Source organism: Natrix helvetica, assembly GCF_964273705.1.
Source record: "Natrix helvetica genome assembly, chromosome: 3".
Lineage (NCBI taxonomy): Eukaryota > Metazoa > Chordata > Lepidosauria > Squamata > Natricidae > Natrix > Natrix helvetica.
The window spans coordinates 32,411,123-32,431,497 of record NC_138549.1 but is presented as its reverse complement, the minus strand read 5'-3'; the positions used below and the strand labels follow the sequence as shown (position 1 = coordinate 32,431,497).

Here is a 20,375-nt window from a genome sequence, read left to right as displayed (position 1 = left end):
TGCTCTTCACTCCTGATTGGGGAAGTGTAAAAATAATCCAGAAATCTCTCAATTTCCAATGTCTGAATCTGCCCATGAAAATATTTTGGGACAAAGGAATCCAAGGATGGAAGCACCAGCTCTATTCTGGCTCCATTTTAGGTAATCAACAAGTACAAGCAAAGCTATGTTAAATAATTTTGACCATGCTGTTAAAAAAGCAACAATTTTAGGGTATATCAAGTGACAAAAATATTCATAAGAAATGGCAGTCAGTTCTTTTGTCACACAACCTCTGAGGCTCCTAGCTGACAAAAGCTAAGGCCATAAGTAACTCCCCGTTTTCACCATAAAAGTTTTGTTCAAAGATCAAACTGATTTTAAAATATAATATCCAGAAGGATAAAAATATAAATAGATTAAAACTATAAACATGGGAAGGTGGGAATGCTGAACAAATTTACCCAACAGATAAAATGAGCTTGGATGTTCCAAGGTTAGATGGAAATAGAAAGCAATATTTATAGTTGCTACGAAGATCATGGGAAGGGCATAAAGATCAGTGTAATTTCAATGTAGGACAACCTGTAGCAACACATTGGCAATGTACATGAGGTTTGGGAAGTCTAGTTCAGAGCTTCACAAAACAACATTAAAGAAGCTAAAGGATGTTTTCGAATAAAATGGGATTTGTTCATAGGCCTGGATAAAGCTGAAACTATGCCTTCACCAAGAAATTGAAAACACATCTTCCTGTCCAGTTGGTTCCTCCATCCTTTTGGGAGAAAAGGTGTAAATTAATAAGTTGGGGAAGAAACTAGAAGGAGACTCAGCGGGTATGGTATAATCAAGATGGTACCATAACCCCACAATCAAAGCCTCTGGGTCTTTTCACATGCATTATGTGCACAATGTTCATAGAAAGGGGCAGAGCTGGACATTTTTTTTTTTTTTGACACACATACATATCCTTTCAGGCTCTCTGGAAACACGCAGCTATTTTACTTAGAGTAGATATGATACCAGACAAAACACTAGCCAGTCTAAATGCCCAGACATAAGAGGTCTCTCACATTATGTTAATTGTTTTTCCATCCTTTATTGCTTGTGGAACTGAAACATGATAGACAGGTAACTATTTTCTTGTGAGATGCTGCATTGAAAGGAACTCATCATGAAATGCATTCAGATATTCTTTCTGCATTGGTCATCTCAGTCTGTTTTACTAGTCCTCTCTTAGCTGAACACAATACAGTCATGGTAACTGAACACAAAGAGGATGTTCATACATTGATGTGCACATCCTAGAGACAAGCCCAGGAAGCAATTTGCATCAATGCACACATCTATCACCCTTCTCATCCTCCTTGCCCTGTCCTGGTTTAAAAACTGTTTTAAAATATTATTAATGGTAACTGTTATTGTTCAACCTGCTTTTCTCAGATAGCAAAGTTATTATAAAGCTGAAGAATTCCCATTGACTGGGCTTACTTTTAGTCATCAGAAGCTTTAATGTGTTTCAGTAAAATTGGCATAGCTGGTTGAAAGCTTGGCCACTCTTAGGAGGTATATTTCTATAATTGCTTTCAGTGTGATGCCAAATTAGTTGGAGCGCATAGGTGACTTTTGGCTTCTTCTGAGCATATAAGCTACATCATTGGCAAGCAGCTAAAATTTAAGATTTACTAAATTTGCATTCATAGCTTACTAAGAAACATTCATTCTTGAGTTATTTATACAAATAATAAAAGTGCATAATAAATATTGCATGTGTTAGAAACGTGTAAGCAAGCATATGTAGGTTTGTCCCATGAGAATCTGACAATACACTATGGCAACTTCTCCCAAAGGTGCTTTTTCAAGAGACAACTGGACTTTCTGGTTTTTCTTTGAAGATGTTTCGCTTCTTATCTTCAGCTCCTTTGGGACAACCATGGCCTGGAAGACTGAGAATCTCCATAGACACATGGCAACTTCTATTTGATTATGTTTTCTGGAACATTCGGGATCATTTGAGCATCTGGGGCCTGAAGGAAAGGAATAACATCTATATTGTAATAACATCATTGCATAAATTAACACCAGTTATATAATTTGTATCATTTGTGGTATGACATTGTAATGCAGATTACATCATCAAGTCTTAAAACATCAGGTCTCAGGTGTAAACTTGAGGATTTTGGGGGGTTACAGCTTTTCCTAGCTTTTTTCTTGTTTTCAGAACCACAGACAACTTGGTCTGTGCACAAGGATTTTCAAGTAAAATCACTATAGCTATGTCCTGCCAAATGCTGTATATTGCCCTTACATGATTCTTGATAGGATATATAATTATACAGTCAGTATACAGTCATATGCATAGCTTAATTAATTTATTAATATTTAATTAATAAATAAATGTATTGATTTATTGTTTATTATTACAATCACCATCTTGGGATATCAATCCTTCATGTTATTAGTGTTCCATATCCTTCAAAACTTCCCTGCAATGAAAAAGTTTCTTAAACTTCAGCCAGAAAAGTCTATCACTAACTTTGAAGCATTTAAATGAAGCCTTCATATTTTTGCTCATGGTGGGGTTTTTTTTTTTTACTTGTATCTCTGTGGGTAATCACATTTTACTTCCATGGTTCACCTTCAGATATGAAATTGTTCAGAAAGTTATATGCAGCTGTTTCTAGTATATTAATCTTCTGGTTTATATTGTTGAACTGCATAAAAAGTACCAATAAGACTTCAACATAGTTTAAAATACTTTTTATTTGTTTCACATTAGTATCAATTCTTGTATGTAGCACTTAATAATCAGACAATAAAAATCTGTATCTATTGTTAACTTTCTCAGGCTATATAGGTGTTTCTAGGCCACTTTTAGTGCTACCAATCAAACAGATGTTGTTTTCTTTGACATATTTCATTTTTAAACAAAAAGGATGAAAGGGAACTCAGAAATATGGGAGGATTACAAATTGAAAACATTCTTGCCCTGAAACTAGTAAAATCCATGTTTACTAGAAGATAGTTGCAAATAAACCTTCATCTAAAGCACTCTATCCTTTAGCAAGGATGCTTTATGTAGGATGTAGAAGGAGACAAAATTTGGCCATATTACGACTAACCTGTGGTTACTGAAGGAAAATAAATTTTGGCATACTTTTGCAAATAAAACGATAATCATTAACCGGAAAGGAACAAGAGTTTCCTATTTTGTATGCAATCATTATCTAAAATCAATACAAATTACTTCAGAGTGGGTATGCTTAGAATGGGAATTTAATAGGAAGTAGATTACCTCCTTTTCTTTTTCAAAAATCTTACATGGGAGAAAATTAGCCCACTTGATAATTCAATTGCCTTTGCCTGACCTCAGTTATTTTCCCCATTGCCTTTTAGTTTGGCAGACCATGTGGATAAGCATGTTAGCTTATATCTTTGTACAGCAACATACATTTCATTTGGTTTCATTGTAGTGACAACTTGCACACTCAGCCGGGAGTACAGTATATGATCCATACTGTTCAAGTTTGTAACTTATTTATATTCAAGTCTCAAGGGCTAAACATAAATTAAGTCTTCATGGTAACTCTGCAACCTAAAGATTCCATCTATGCAGTATGCAATTTTCCTGACATCCTGCTTTTGTTGGCTTCCTTCCAAAATGTTTTTTTTTAATCTTTCCAATCTAATCAACAGCACTGGGAGCTCTGCTATTCTTCCATCCAATTATTAACTAGGGTCAAGCCTGCTTAGCTCTTCACCCTCTGTCAAAGTGGGCTAAGTGCTGCCCCCTGCTGCTTCCAAGGAAGTTATAAATTGAAGCCCAGCGCTGCAAAGTCTTTAAGGGTAATATAAAAGCACTTATTTTATGCAGGGATCTTGGTGGTCGCGGGGATATACTCCGCCGCCGCCGAACCATCTCTAACTATGGAGATGCCAGAGAAGGCAATCGAAGGCCAACGCCTACTGTACACACAGAGCGAGACCAGAAACAGGTAAGGAAGCCTGCCCGTTGCCATGGCAATTCGAGGCCCTAAAATTCGAAACTTCTAAGCAAGCGCTTAAAATTATAACAGTAGATCCGGGCGGCAAGAATCAGTCGGCCGCTAGGGGGCCACAAAGCGCTCGCAGAACACTCCCTGCTACCATCTAGCGGCCGCTTGGACGTTTCCGGCCCTCGCTCGAACTCCGCTTGGGCCGCGCTCGCGGCGGTTTCGCTGACGTCAGCGGAGGGCGCGCGGACGAACGGTGACGAAGGCGGAAGTGGCTCAAGGGCTGGCGTGAAGGCGATCTCCGCTTCCCCCAACTCAGCCGGAATCAGCGCTGCCATGGAGGTAACCGGCGGGGGGGAGGGAGTGGGCGGGAGGCGCCGCCTGAGGAACTGAGCCTGCCCGGTTTCGCTCGCCTGCGACCCACGAGGTTGGCTTTTCCCGGTTCGCTTTCCCTCCGGCTGTAAAAAGGCATCCGTCCCCGCCGTTAGTGGGCGGGGGGGGCGTTTTTCTGGGTGAGGGGGCGATAAAAAAATGCCGTTGAGTGATGCTCGGAGTGGCTGGATGGTGTATTCTGGACCGACCCGAACCCGTGGCCTCTGTCCGCTTTTCACAAGCCCTCTGGAAACACCGCCAAAGTGATTGACCCGAGAGGCTAAAATTCTTTTAGGGTCCTATTCACCACAGCCCGATATTTTGTGTGTGTGTGTGTGTGTGTGCGTGTTGCATTGTGGATGGTGCCGAATCGTCTTTGGTCTTGCCTACCTATGACTTTAGCAGCAACCTGGCAGCCCCAACAAGTGAAGCTTTCCTGGTTCAGACCGAGATCAAGGAGGGCGCAGTGCTTAAGAAGGAAGCAATAAAGGACTCTTTTGGCTGCAACCAAAACTTTACTTAAGTTGCTTACATGTTGGGTTTTCTCACTTCCTTCAGATTCACAGTAGAAAACCACAACTTTTTGAAATGTGGGCACGGTCTGTTGTTCGATTTTGGCTTCACGTCTTGTGAACTTGTGGTTTGTTCAGTAAACTGATTTAGTGTAATGTACTATAAGCCCTCTCTGATTTTGACAAATAATGAACTCTGGGTAGTATAATCAAACAGCAGGGTAGAACAAGAAGCAATGGATGGAAACTAATCAAGGAGAGAAGCAACTTAGAGAGAAATTTCCTGACAAAACAATTAATCAGTGGAACAACTTGCCTCCAGAAGTTGTGAATGCCCCAACACTGGAAGTTTTTAAGAAGAGATTGGACAACCATTTGTCTGAAATGCTATAGGGTTTCCTGACTAGAAGACCTCCAAGGTCCCTTCCAACTCTATTCTATTTTAGCACCTTGCAATTATCTTTCGCTTTTAATCTTTAAGTAATAGATTTGTGGAAAGGAAAGCCAGTAGTACAGAACATGCATTCAAGTAAATATGGTAATGTCTGGACTCTTCCCCCATCACGCCACTAAACGAAGCAGTGTGGTGGCTTATTAAAAGGCTAATCGGGACACACACACATCAAAAAAAAAAGTTTGAGACGTTATAATGTGCTCTGAATGCTGAATATAATTTCCTCAGTACTTCCAACAGTTTGTTAACTGTCTTTGCAATAAGTTTATGTTCTAAGCTTTTGTGTGTCAGTGTATTGCATTGAAACAAGACCAATTTTTAAAAATTGGTTGTCATCAGATTTGGTCCTGATAACTCCTGATTTATTTGTATTAAATGATCTACAAAAGAGTATTGACAAAAATACAGGAAAAAATAATTCTAAATGTCATAGGGAGAAAGTTGAACTAAACTTTCCTTGCCATACCTACAAGCAATACATTCCAGAAATATGTTGGTTTATTAGTAAACATTCTTGTCTTGAGCTACAGATTTTCTACCAGAAGGTGGTGCTGAGAGACTGATGCTTTTATTCTGTAGGATAATTTAAGATTCGCTTTTATCTTTCAGTGTTGTAATGTTAATATAAGTAATTCAGAGCTTTTACAATGAGATGCTATGGTGTTCAAATATCACCCAGTTATGTGGGCACTATAGTATATCATAGCATATCACGAAAGGAATTAGTTTAGTGTGTACCCTTTACAATTTGTCATAGTTGAAAAAAAAGTTTCACATTCCCTTGCCCAATTTTTTTTATTAAGTTACCATATCATCTAGGTGTGACAACTCTGGTTAATGTTAACTATGGCCCATTCAAATTGTGGGTTATGAAACAACAGAATTTGTTGTTGTAATTTAAAACAACAAAAGAAAAAATGATATTTTCTCCTCATAGCTATCCCAGAGAAAGATAAGAAGTAGATGAGCCTAGGTATAATGTTCTGTATTGTAATACACTTTCGTTTCTCACAGCATCCAAATACAGTTTTCTTTTTACCAAATCCATAGGAGGTGATTGGTTTTCTAACTGAACATCAGTATACACAGTTTGCAATTTTTTCTTCCCAGGGTAAACTATGTACAGTAGGACTTTGCAGTGCTTTTGATAAGATGTGGGAAAGGTACTTTGCAATATGTTAGAGCATAAATGCAGCACATGCTTGTGTATCATTTAACAGTCTATCTTTTTCTGAGAGTGTAAGGCTGCTTTGAAAGCCTGCAAATAGGTCTAATGCTTTTCCACAAAAAGAAATTTGTGCCTTCAACTTAGTCTTAATTCCTGATGACCTCATGGAGTCCCTACAGTTTTTTGGGTAACATTTTTTAAAGTGGTTTTGCCACTGAGAGAGAATGGCTAGATTAAAGTAATCCAATAGCTTTTTGTATAAGGTAGAAATAGAATTCTAGCCTCCTGGTTTTTAGTCTGATGGCCCAATCACTGTATCAGACTGGCCCACAGCACCCCTTCCCTTCTGTCATTAAAGCAGAAATCTTGCAACAGCAAGAAAAAGACACACCTAATTTAATAACTAACAAACAGATCCTGCATTCACCTCTTCCTAGTCAAATTTTTAAAAGTATTATGTAACATTTAACTGAATATTTTAGGGTAAATATAATGCAGAATTGTTAAGATTCCATTCGGTAATTTTAAAATGTCAATTATTCTTTGAACTGGTTTAATAATGGAATTATTTAAATGCTATTTCTTTTTGTAAACTGCTTTTTTGACAAAAATGATAGCTATGATAATATAAAACTCTGATATTTCATGCTTTTTTCAATATAAAACTTTATTTCTGCTTAGCTGCAAGATAATGAACAAGAAATGGCAGCTTCTCCTCCTTCAGCCACATCAGGGAAGTCAAAGGTATATTTCTACAAACTTTTCTGACACCTTTATAATCAGAGTTGGAAGTTGCTATCAGGGTCATCTGGATGAATGTTTCTCAGCTTCACTAACTTTAAAATATATGGATTTCAACCTGCTGGCTGGAGAAGGCTGTAGTTAAAGTCAATTCAAAGTTGCTGAAAATGAGGAACACTGATCTAGATTGCTACTACCACCCCACTCTGGGATTCAATGGGTGACTATTCAGCCTCTGCTTAAAAACCTCGAATAAAGGAGAATTTATCATTTCATATCAGAGCCTATTTCACTGGCTGGAAATTTGTCCTGATGTCTAATCACAACCTGCTCCCTTGTAGTTTTAACTAGTTGGACCTGACCTCTGTGGCAATCAATAATAATTTTTCTCTCTTTTCTATATGACAAGCCTTCAGATTTTTTTAAAGACTGCCATCATCTATTAGTTGTTTCTTCTGTAAGTTGAACATACCCAGATTCTTTGAACATTATATGGCTTTATTTTATTATAATAACAAGTCCCCACTGGTAGTAATCCCCTGAATCTCCTCTGATTTGTCACTGTGGTTTTTTAACAGTGGTGCCCAGAATGAGATACAGTATTGCAAGTGGTCTAATTTAATAAATTGGTTCATTTTCAAATATAAACATTAACTTTGTTTTAAATATAAATACAAAGCCATTGCCATTCTTTATTTATTTTTTATTTGGCAAGAAATAATAGATATAGTTTTTAGCGGAAACATCTTCCAATCATACCAGGAAAATAATTAAAATGCTATTTTTAATTGGTCTTTCATGCAATAATCTTTTTAAAATAAAATATAGCTTTTGCAATGTTCCGATATTCTTTTTAAACTTCCTTCTTTGTGTAATTGGATTGGAAAATCAAAGAATTATAAATATCTGAGGATAGTTTTATTTACTAAGTCCTTAAATAAATCTTAATCTTAACCAACGTGATAAACTGCAGAAATTTCAGTTGGAAATCAATGTTGTCCAATTATTCAGGTACCGTGCTTCCCTGAAAATAAGCCAGGGTCTTATTTTATTTTGACTCCCGAAATAAGCGCTTGGCTTTATTTTCAGGGAGGTCTTATTTTTGAGGTGCAGGAGGCGGCGAGCGTGGTCACCTCATGGCTGCTGCTGTGTTGCAATATTTTCGGGGAGGGCTTATTTTAGCGCATGCGCTAAGAAGGGTGATTGGGCTTATTATCCAGGGAGGTCTTATTTTCAGGGAAACGGTATATTATTCTTCAGTCTGTAAGATCAAAACCCTCAAAGGGTTTCTTTTCTGGATCAGGAATTTTGTTATTGAAACATTTAGTACCCCTCAATATTGTCTGTTGTAGTTTAGTAATGATTTGGAAGCTGAAGGTTTTATTCTACTGGACCCGTAGAACAGTATTAATGTAGCTCTTCAAGCTATCTTGCTTTATTTAATTGGCCAAAGTAATATTTTGAAATATATCATGAAGGAATATGGAGGTCTGTTGTAATTTTGGAAGACGTAAGTGCTTTAAGTATTATTGTTCTGAACGGTTGATCTCATTTTGTAGGTCTATTGGAACGTCTTTTACAATGATATTAAACCAAAAAGATTACATCATACATTATAATGTTTTCTTATGAGTCCTGAAGTCAACAGCCATCTGTAGTAATATATTGGTTGAAGAGCAGAACCAAATATGTTCTGTATGATTATCTGTATGATTAAATGAAATTTGAATATGCATCCATTTTAATTTGCGTTTATGGATTTTACAGCTGGACACATTAGCAAGAGAAGATCTTATCAAATTTTCAAAGAAGCAAATGATGCTTTTACAGAAAGTGAAATCCAGATGTGCAGGTATCTTTACAGAAACGTATTTAAATTTATTTAAAAGCTATATAGCAGGATACTCTGGAGAAATTTAGCAAATCCTTCCTCTATATTCTCTCCCCACCCTCCTGCCCATAACTTGCATGATATGAAGCTTCCTGATTAGACATGTTCCTGTTAATAATGCTGAACTCTACAGGTTATATAGATTATATTTTGGTATTGTGTAAAAATAAGATATAAATATCACAAGATACTGATTCATACTCAAATAATAATTTTCTCTAGAATTAGAAAAGGAAATTGAGAAACTAAAAACAACATCTGTGGCTGGAGGAACTGATGATATTATTCAGGTATGAATCCATAATAATGCATAACATATGGTGCAATAATGTTTAATTCCCAAGAAATTCATTGTTTGGTCCAGTGGGAATGATAATGGCTTGTGTTATGTAGCTCACATTGCTCTTTATGTCTTTTGCATCATTTACCTAGAGATAAAATAAAATACAGACTGCTGGTTGATTGTGAATAACTTTTAAATTGAATTTTACTTCACAGGAATTGCTTTTTAGCTGCTTCTGTGTTCTTGGAATTGAATACTGTTTATGTCTGGTATAAAAATGTAATTATTTTTTAAAGTAAAATTGAAATAGTGAAAGGAATTGTTAGCTGCGATTATTCAACTCACCCTACAACTCATAAGAAGGTGTTACCTACTTTAAGATGTAATGGCAACTTTTCGATGAAATACTATATTATAATTGAATACTATATGCAGAAACTTAGGCTCATACTCATCTTCCTCTCCCCTCCTCATTGTAGCTACAAAAAACTGTTTTCCATTTTCTTTTAACCTCAGTTCAATTTTGCATTCAAACTCTAAAATGAAAAAGGTTTACTAAAACATGGTTTAATTAACCATGGTTTGCTTGGCTCACATGGACTGCAATTTAAGACTCAGGTAGGATTAAAAATTGCACTAATTGAAAAACACAAGTGAAACCATAGTCTCCTAATAGGGCTAATCATAAAAATGTAAGTACTTTTATCATTCCTTTCTTTTGTCACCTCTCTCCTAAATTAATATGATAGAGTAGGCCTGATGTTTATTGATGAACAAAGTTTACTCTATATTTTGGGATTAATGATGAATACCTTCTATAACCAAAATTGACTGTAGGATATGTGTTGATAAGTTGTGTTTTTGTTAATTTTTTTCATTTTAATGGTAATGACCGGATTATTTTCCTTCCCCTGTTAAGATGTCATTTATTTGTGAAGAATGTTTACAGATGAATTTCACTGAAAGATCATTGACATAATTAACATGGAAACAAATATTTTTGAATAACTTTCACATAAGAGAACACATGATGAATAACTTCCTTTCCACCCCCCTCAGACTTCTGGGTGTTATGTCAAAGCAAGCAATAACTCCAGGTGATGAGAGTGGTTCTAGTATTGTCTCTGGCAAAGAAAAAAGACAACTTAGAGAAAATGCTGTGTTTGTGTGCGTGTGTGTTTTTAATAAAGTTAATGTATCTCTGCTTTTGAAAGATAATTACAATTTTTTTCTCTCTTCTCAAAACTAGGCACTTACAGAGAAACTGAATGTGGTTCTTTTGGAAAAAGCAGAAGCCCAGCAGCAGTGTGTAGCTCTGAAAAAAGACCATGTGAAAAAGCAGCAAGAAGCAGAGGTATTCCATAAGAAGATTTGATCATTGTTGACATTAAAACATAGTTTATTAAATAGAGTTGAGTCACAGAAAACCCTTTCCTTTAAGCTTTTTGGCTTCTAATTCTGGTTAATATGAACTGCCCAATTTTCTCTTGCAAACAGGCAAGTACAGATGCTAGGAATGAACCACACAAGCGTGTAATGTTCATTGAAATCTGTTTATAGGATAGTGTTTCTCAATCTTGGCCACTTAAGATGTGTGGACCTCAAATCCCAGAATTCCCCAGCCAGCCACTATCCTGGTGGCCAGGAAATTCTGGGAGTCAAAGTCCACATCTTAATGTCACGATTGGGAAACTACATTATTCCAGTCCTGTAATGTGGGTCAACACTGTGCCATTGTAAAATCTTAGTGTGATCAAAAATATTTTAATGACAGAGAAAAACAAAACTAAACACTAATGCACAGATACATGTTGAGTGAAAATGTTATACTCTACATATGGGGCATTCAGATACTATAAAAATATAGAAGTTCTAAATTTTTATTCTAAATTTGCATTATTCTTCTACTTTGTTAAACATTTTACTGTTCTCTGATCTCTCTGTTTTGGAAAAAGTATGTGAAATACTTTCAAAAATAATTTAGGATTTAATCTGATACTCATTTCTCTGACACATATTATATTTATCATCAGACATAAAGTTTATTGCTATATACATTTCACGTTCAGTTTTACAAATGGAATAAATTGGAAAGGAACTAAGTCAATTAATTTTATATTATTTACGGACTCTATAGTATATTAAGTTGTATTTAGAAATCCCGTCTTGCTAAATGAAATGTACATTTTCCCCTTATCAGAAAAATCATTGCTCTAAGTCAGTGATGGCGAACCTTTATTCGGGGGGAAGCGCGGGGGGTCATGTGTGGGCGTGCTACACCCCCAATGCAATGAGCAAACACCCCCAGTGCGCATGGGTGCATGACAGGCGCAACCCCAATTTTTTGCATGCTTCCCCCCCCCCACCAGGTTCCAGAGGCTTTAGAGGAGCCTGGGGAGGGCGAAAACATCCTCCCCCCCCCACCCCAGAGGCCATCCAGAGGTTTCAGGACCTTCCCTGAAGCCTTCAGAGCGCAAAAAACCAGCCCTACGGGCAAACCGGAAATTTGGGAACAGACTTCCGTTTGCTCGTAGGGCCGGTTTTATTCCTCCAGAGACTTCCGGAGGCTTCCCTGAAGACTCCAGAGGACAAAAAAGGACCCTACAAGCAAACCGGAAGTCACTCGTAGGGCCAGTTTCAGGAAAACCTCCAGAAGGCCCCTGAAGGCTCCGGAGGGCTTAAACTGGCCCTATGAACAAACCACAAGTCCGTTCCTGAAGTTCCAGTTTGCCCATAGGCCATTTCTTTGCACTCAGAGGCTTCAGGGAAGCTCCTGAAACCTCCGGAGGGCCTCCGGGGGAGCAGGGGGAGGCTGTTTGTGCACGCTGACCAGCTGACAGGGCAACGCCTCGTGTGCCCTGACAAATGGCTCCATAGGCTTGCCATCCCGGCTCTAAGTTGAGATAAAGATATAAAACAATAATAGCACCCCTGCAGATTGCATATGCATATTTCTTGTAAAATCTACTAAAGTTTGATCGTTAGTTCTATAAAATGGACCTGATGCTTTTAGGATGCTTAATCACATATTTGATTTACTTTTTTTAATTAGGCTGCTCTTGCTCAGGAAGAAATGTGGCAGAAGAAGTTTGCCCAATTGAATACCTATCACCAGAAAGAAATTGAAAGCCTTAAAAATGAAGGATTAATTGCACAGTCCAAATACAATGAAACTATAGCCGCATTGCAAGAGGAGCTGCATATAGAACTGAAAAAACAAGAACAGCTCACAGAACAGCTTAACTTCCATACTAATGAGCATGATGAAATTAGAAGACTACAGGAAGAAGTCCAGCAGACAAAGATCACTTATGAAGACCAGATCTTAAATCTAAAGAAACAGATAGAATTTTCCAATGCATCTAAAGAGGAGGAAATTACCAAACTAAAAAGTACTATTGAAAGTCATTCTAGGCAGTATCAAAACAGAATTGACGAGTTAGGTGAAGAGCTAGACAAACTGAAAACCTCTCACCAAGATGAGCTATCAGAGCTACTACAAAAACTTGAGGCCTCTGCTAAATTATGTGAGGAGGAGCAAATTAAAGCAGATAAGCTAAAGCTGGACTTGATAGAGCAATGCAAGGTAAAAGAGAAAGAGATGCAGGTTGAATTGCATGCTTGTAAGGAGAAATATGAGCAGGAATTGGAATGCATAAGGCAGACCTTGACTAAGGATGATGAAAATCAAAATGAGACTAGAAATGCTGAAACAGAACCAGAAGTAATAGAAAAGACTGGGCATATAGATCAAGCTTTCAAAGAATTGGAATCTCGGCATAGTATATTAAGGGATGAATTAACTTATATGAACAATGTTAAAATGAAACTGGAATTGGAAGTCCAGCATATAAAAGATGAGTATTTTCATGAAAAGGAAGATTTGGAATTCAAAATTAATGAACTGCAACTTGCTAAAGAAGATCATTGTTGTGTAATAGAAAAACTGAAATCAGAGCTCCAGTCAGCAAAAGAACTATACGAAAAACACATAAAAGAGAATAGCCTCAAAATGGAGGGTTTAGTAGAAACACACAAAAAAGAAATATGTGAACTGAATCAAGCTATAACATCAAGCGCAGAGAAAAAAACCCAGTCACTTGATATTAAAATACAGGACCTAGAAGAACAATGTCAGAGGCATATAGAGGAGAAAGAAGAAGCCATCGCTAGTTATGAGAACTTGCGAGAAACACTGGTAACTTTGCAGACTGAATTGGGGGAATCAGCTGGGAAGATAAGCCGAGAATTTGAATGTATGAAGCAACAGCAGGCTTCTGATGTTGATGAATTACAGAAAAAGCTCCGAACTGCTTTCAATGAAAGGGATGTTCTCCGAGAAGAGGTCAGTTCTCTCCGTCAACAGGTAGAACATTTCTCCTCCCAAAAAAAAGAGGTAGAAGAGCTCGGGCATAAAATAGGGACACTTCAAGAAGAGATTGAGCAACTGCTTTGCTGTCTTCATCAAAAGGAGTCTGACCTAAAACAAATGGAAGAGAAAGAAAATGAACTTTCCTCACAGAATAGTAGCTTCCATGACAAAATGCAAGATTCAGCTGAGAAAATAGAAAACCTGCAGAAAAAATGCAAAACACAACAAGAGACGGTCATGGAACTTCAGCAAGAAGTTGAAGCTCTTAGCATATGCAACCATCAATTAAAGCAACAGGCAGAAGAGTTGGGGGAGAAACTGGAAAGCGTTTCTGGAGAAAAAGAAACAAACCAGGAGAAGCTGATTAAATTTGAACAACAAATGGAAGCCATGGAACAAGGTAGAATAGGGCTGTTATCTGAAATAGAGGCTCTTAAAAGTGAGAACAACAAATTGAAGGAAGAACAAGGTCAATTAAGACAGGAGCTAGACCGCTTGTCATCTGAAAAAGGAGACTGGAATCTATCCAAAGATAAAGCAGAGAGCTTAGAAGTTCAACTACATACGGCCTGTGAAGAAAAAAGCCATTTGATTAAAGTACTTGAGGAAGAAAAGGCCTTTAAATCTCTTGTTGTTAATCAGCTGCAAAGTCTCCATGAAAAGATGGGCTCCAAATACCCAGATGAAAACAAAGAAGAAGATATTATTGGCACATTGCAGGCTGCAAATGAATTTTTGGCAAAAATGAAGCAAGATGAACAAACTCTGATCTCTGAGAAAGATGAAAATGTTAATCTGCGGCAGGAATTGCAGAGAGTCCAGGAAGAAAATGGAGCTCGTTGCACAGAATTAAGATCTCTATTGGATGATTATGAAAAAGAAAAATGTCTCTTAAAGGAGGAATTAGAAGGAGCTTTCTCAGAAAAAGAAGTACTTCAGCTTGACATCCAAGAGTTGAAACATACCTGTGAGAAAATCAGCAAGGAGAACCAAGATCTTCTAGTTCATATTGAAAATATTTCTGAACAATATGCAAATCAAGAAAACAAAATGAAAGAGCAGGAAGAAAAATTGGAAAAAGAACAGAAAAATCTAACCTTAATTTTGGAGCAAAAAGAGACTGAACTGAGAAATGTGCAAGCTGAACTTTGTTTGCTAAAGGTTAGGCTTTTATTATTGAAATCTAGGTTCTATTATTGAAATCTTTAGACCCCAAGACTTAAGTTGGAAAGCTTTGGGGAAGTGTATGCAAACATATTTCTCTCTACTGCTCATGTTTATAAGTGAATAAGTACAAAGATGTACTTTCTTTGAACTTTCAATGGTTCCTTTTCATCTTAGCAAACAAGATTGTTTTAATCCCAAAACGAGTATATTTGTAGGTATATGTGTACATTACCAAATTCAAAATGATCACAATTGGGTAATGGGTAGCATTTAACTTAGTTTTCTTTCAGGAGTCAGAGAAGGGTTTTTTAAAAAATAAAAATAATGGTATTTTGAATGATGAAAGATTAACCTTTGTCTTACATCAATTCAAAAGATGCCTTTTTCTCCTTAATTTTCAGAGATGGATTTCAAGTTTGAAAGTTAATAAATTTAAAGATTTCTTTGTCATTGGCTGATCCAAAATACAGTTTGTACTTGTTTGTTGACTACAACTGAGGCTGGCAGTGTGGTCATTAAGCAAAATGGTCACTAAATGAAACTGCAACCCTCCTTATGATCTTACTTCAGCTTTCTTTTGCTTTATAGACCAACAGTTGGTTGCAGAGTTAATTTTTTAACACTTGTACATTGTAAAATGTCACTAATCAAGGAAGTTGCTAAATTAGGATTACCTGCAAACATGTTATAATACTTTGTTTTTTGTAATTTAATAATGCCCAAATTGTAATGTCTACCATTTACGTAGAAGACTTACATGCCAAGTAAAGGTAGTCCTTGAATTATGACCATAATTAAACCAACAATTTATGTTGCTAAATGAAAAGTTTGTTAAGTGAGTTTTATCTGATGTTACAATCTTTCTTGCTACAGTTGTTAAGCAAATCACTGCAGCTGTTAAATTAGTAACATAGTTGTTAAGTAAATCTAACTTCCCCATTGATTTTGCTTGTCAGAAGCTGCAAAAAGTGATTGCATGACCCTGGGAAATTGCAACTGTCATATATATGAGTGAGTTGCCAAGTTCTGAATTTTGATTGTGTGTCCATGGTGCAATGGTTGTAAGTGTGAAAAACAGTCACAGGTCACTTTTTTTCAGTGTCTTTAAACAGTCACTAAACAACCTGCTATAAGCTGAGGTCTACCTGTAAATCATCCTGCTGGGATTTTTTTATTGTATAAAAACAGAAAATTGACCAGTCTGACCATTTTATGTTAAGATTATGATAGGATGTTCTGTCTCTAGAACTTGTTTCCTTCACCAAGCAACAGGAATCATCTGCTGAAATGCCCATCTTATTTATTTTTGTTTATAATGCAGGAGTCTGTGGAGAAGTCTTCTGCTGATCGCGATCAGCAATTATCAGAAACAGAGAAAATAGGTAATTTGTATACATTTTGTTTGCTTTCTTTTCATATCTTTGTTTTCTTTTATTTTTCAAAAAAGTTTGTACAGAAATCATTACCGTATTTTTCGGAGTATAAGACGCACCTTTTTCCTTCAAAAAAAAGGCTGAAAATCTGTGTGCGTCTTATATACTGAATACAGCATTTTTTACCCCCCCTTCACCAAAATGGCCGTGTAGAGCCTCTAGGAAGCTTTTAGAGAACTCCTCTATGGGGCTGGAGAGGGCAGAAATGAGCGAAACCTCCCCCATGCCCCCCCTTTTTTTAAAAAACAAAAAATGGCCCATTTTCACAACAAAACAGGCCGTTTTTTGCTTGTATTTGGAGCATTCTGCAAGCCCCTTAAAGGCTATTCATGCCTTTTTGGGGGGGAACGGGCCCATTTCTGTGAAAAACTTGCTGTTTTGGGGAGGTTTGCAGAGTGCAAAAACTTTTTTTTTATTTGCCTCTTCAAAACCTTGTTGCCTCTTATACTCTGGTTTGTCTTATACTCCAAAAAATATGGTAAATGCTTTTCTAGAGTTTGTTATATGGAGTAATACCCTACCAGTCTCTGCGAAGCAAGAACCTATGCATCTGCCTTAAATTACCGATTATAGTTTTAGTATAATGCTCTTGAGAGTAAATGTACTTAATAGACAAAGCTCATGCAGAGGATAATTTAAATAACAGGCCTTCAGGCAAATATTGAACATTAATTTTTTAAAACATATATATATAATTTTGTGATTTGGCATTTAAGAGATTGAGATGAAGTAGCAAGTGATCACTTCATTTATTTCAATTCGATGACTATGAACATTTTTACCACACACTTAATATATTAGATGTGCATTATTTGTTGTTGAATTGGTGCTGCTAATTGTCAAATCTTAGACCATTTCAAACTGAAGTCCTTTGAAATGGTGACTAAATGCAGCATACAATTCAAGTGGCGATACAAATAATGAAATGAATGCTTTTAATACAGTTATTGGCTATAGGAAGATTTTTGCTTTTACATTTTAAAATATTAATTTGGTTTGCTTTAGTAAATTTGGAACAACAGCTGAAAGAGAAGGAAGAAAAAACAAATAAAATTAAAGCTGTTGCTGTGAAATTGAGGAAAGAACTGGATTCTAGCAGGAAAGAGGTAAGTTGTCAAAGGAAACCTCTACACCAGGGGTGTCCAAACTTGGGAACTTTAAGACTTGTGGACTTCAACTCCCAGAATTCCCCAGCCAGCTGGCTGGGGAATTCTGGGAGTTGAAGTCCACAAGTCTTAAAGTTCCCAAGTTTGGACACCCCTGCTCTACACTATCATTCAGTTGAAGTGTTGGTAATGCAATTTACATTGCATTACAAATTACATTTACTTTGTAAATACATCGGTAATGTAGTTACAATATGTTAAAAGTAACGTATACAATTTTAATTGTATTATATTTTCTGAATTGTGTTTCACCCAAAATCATTTGTTGAGATGGGCGGGTATAGAAATCAGTCAATCAAATAAATAAGTAAATGTCATTCTGGCACCATATAAAGTTTCTAAGGCCTGCTTTTATCTTATTTCATTGAAGGTAAATGAAATGATATGAAGATCTGGTTTTAGTTTCTTTGATCACTAAAAACTCTCTTGTTCCTTAATTTACATACATTTATGCATGTGGATTTGGTGGCAAGTTTACAGTTGATTTTGCAGTGAGCACACAGTAACAGTAGTCTACATATTCAGTACAATTTGTTGGAAGCATATTTTAATCACTTTTTGAACTGGCTTAGTAAACACATATTAAGGACAACTCTAGAATTGTTCTTTTTTTAACTTCTAAAATAATCAATTACTTGCTTTCTATTTATTTCAAATATTTTGATTTAATTAAAATCAAATCTTTATTACAGTCAAAGACCAGAATAAGGTAGGTGGCGCATAAAAAGCATTCAAAATACTTTGAACACCCAGTAGACGTTCTTGAAAATATCACTGTGTTCAATCTGGGTTGGTCACTGGAACCAGCTTTTTTTTTCTTTCGGACTTGTATTTGAGCCCATCTTCAGGGAACTTTTCTCTAGCACACTCTGAGTCCGAAAGCCTGGAAGACAAAACCGCTGCTTCCTGTGATCGACCCAGATTGGTTCCTGCAACATTATTCTGGGACACATATATTCGCCTTCATTCATATCGCAGCATTGCCTGCATAAAACAAAACAGGGCTGCAGGAAATCTGAGAGTTGGTGGATCAGAGTGGTCAGGCAGCTACAGGAAGCTTGTCTTTGCATCTCTCGGCTTTCCTGCAGCCCACGGCACGCCCGGATCACCTGCCTCCCCATGCCTCTGCCTCCGTATCTGCTGCTTGGACAGGGAATGAAATTGTGTTTATCTGAAAATAAGCCTGGTGCTTATTTTGGAGTGTTTGGGGGAGTGTTATTTTCTGGGAAACGTGTGTATGTGTATACATATACACACAAACTTTATTAATAGATTTTCCACTTGAATATTTTCATGTTGAAAGAAGCTAGATGCATTATTTTGGAGACTTGTTGTCAATTGTACAAATTATAATTGTAAAACTTTTGAGTGAGAGTCAGAATTTAATGGGCCAAATATCTTCATCGAATAGAACATTCCTGTGTCTTGGGTTCTCCCTAAGCTATAAAAATGCTCCTGTAGAATTTGAGAGTCTTTGAAAGACTGCAGAAGTGCTGTGGGATATTTCAAAGAAAAAATGGGTCAGTGAAAAATATATCCCCCCATTCAGATCATCTTTGCCACCGTGATTAACTTTTTTTCTGCCTGTAGGTACAGTCACTTAGAGAAGAGCTGGAATTAATAAAATCAGAAAAAGAGCAACTCTCTTCTTCAATGGCAGACATCATTCAGGGAGCTGAGAACTATAAGGTAAAGAATCTTCATCTTTACCAGGTGTATTTCAGTAACAGGCAACTCTTTTGGTCCAGTATGTGGAAGTAGAATTTTGAGAACATGTTAAAAGCTTCCTCACCAAAAAGCTGTCCTGGTGCGATACAATCACATACCAAACATCCATTCATCAGGTAAAAAACGTAGATATTTCCCCAAATGCTATCTCTTTTCACTTTTTTGTGAACCCAGAAGTCATTGAGCAACAATTTTCCATCCTGAAGCAATGCTAAAGAGGAAGATATACAATTGGAGGCATTTTTAGAAATACATATGATGCTGAAGCTGGTGTATAGTATAGCCTTTATTGTCATTGTACAAAATAAACACAGTGTTTTTCTATGAAGCATGCTAGTGTTCCAGCAATATAGTTTTCAGACAAGATTACAGAAAATAAAATGTAGACTTATTTTCATTGGGGTAAAAAGTCAATTTGTCTAACATAGTGATGGGGCAAAGAAAACGATGCATCTCCCTTGTACATGTGTAATGCATTATGGGCCTATATCTGTTCCAACAATGTTTTAAATTACATGTGCTTCCCAAGAATCTTTTATTAGAATATGAGAAGCAAGCAGAACAACTGGATTTTCAAAAGACTCGAGCTCGTAATTTTGAACGTCAGATTGATGACCTGACCAAACAGTTGGAGAATTCTGTTCAGCAGGTATTTATTTAGTAACGTATGTAATAAATAATTTGCTACTTGTATTTGCAAAGCAGAGGATAAAACTAAAGTGGAAGAAATGGAGAGAGAAATTGGGAAAACAGACTGCTGTTTAAGGCTCCATTGTAAAAACAACCTTTGACAATAGACTTCTGATTTTTTAGTCCAGCTCTCTATTGTCACTAGTGAGTAGCCAAATGTCTGTGGAAAGCTTACTGAGGTGCTGCTCTTGACTGTTCTGATTTTTCTTTTTTAAAGAGAATTTTCTGTTCTGCCAATTTATTTAATACTTTTCATCTTTCATCATCAGGCAGGCAGTTTTTTTGACAGAACAACAGGAGACAGAGAGGGAGGGAGGAAGCCCTTTACACATTTTTGCCTGGTGTACACAATGTTGGCCTTACGCTTTCTCAGCTCTTAATGGAAAATTAGTAGCACACTTAGCTCTTGCTTCAGGCAGTGCAAATG

General features: G+C 36.8%; 1 protein-coding gene across 1 annotated transcript in view; it reads left to right on the top strand.

The window, feature by feature from the left end:
* Nucleotides 1-4,163: 4,163 nt before the first annotated feature.
* GCC2 (GRIP and coiled-coil domain containing 2) overlaps nt 4,164-20,375 on the top strand; it is a 29,513-nt gene continuing 13,301 nt past the window's right edge. Inside the window, exons 1-10 of the mRNA XM_081947086.1 lie at nt 4,164-4,313; nt 7,159-7,221; nt 8,986-9,070; nt 9,332-9,399; nt 10,642-10,746; nt 12,445-14,925; nt 16,253-16,313; nt 17,370-17,470; nt 19,121-19,219; nt 19,788-19,907. Of these exons, the coding sequence (XP_081803212.1) occupies nt 4,308-4,313; nt 7,159-7,221; nt 8,986-9,070; nt 9,332-9,399; nt 10,642-10,746; nt 12,445-14,925; nt 16,253-16,313; nt 17,370-17,470; nt 19,121-19,219; nt 19,788-19,907 (3,189 nt within the window). The 5' untranslated portion in view covers nt 4,164-4,307. The remainder of the gene's footprint in view (nt 4,314-7,158; nt 7,222-8,985; nt 9,071-9,331; nt 9,400-10,641; nt 10,747-12,444; nt 14,926-16,252; nt 16,314-17,369; nt 17,471-19,120; nt 19,220-19,787; nt 19,908-20,375) is intronic.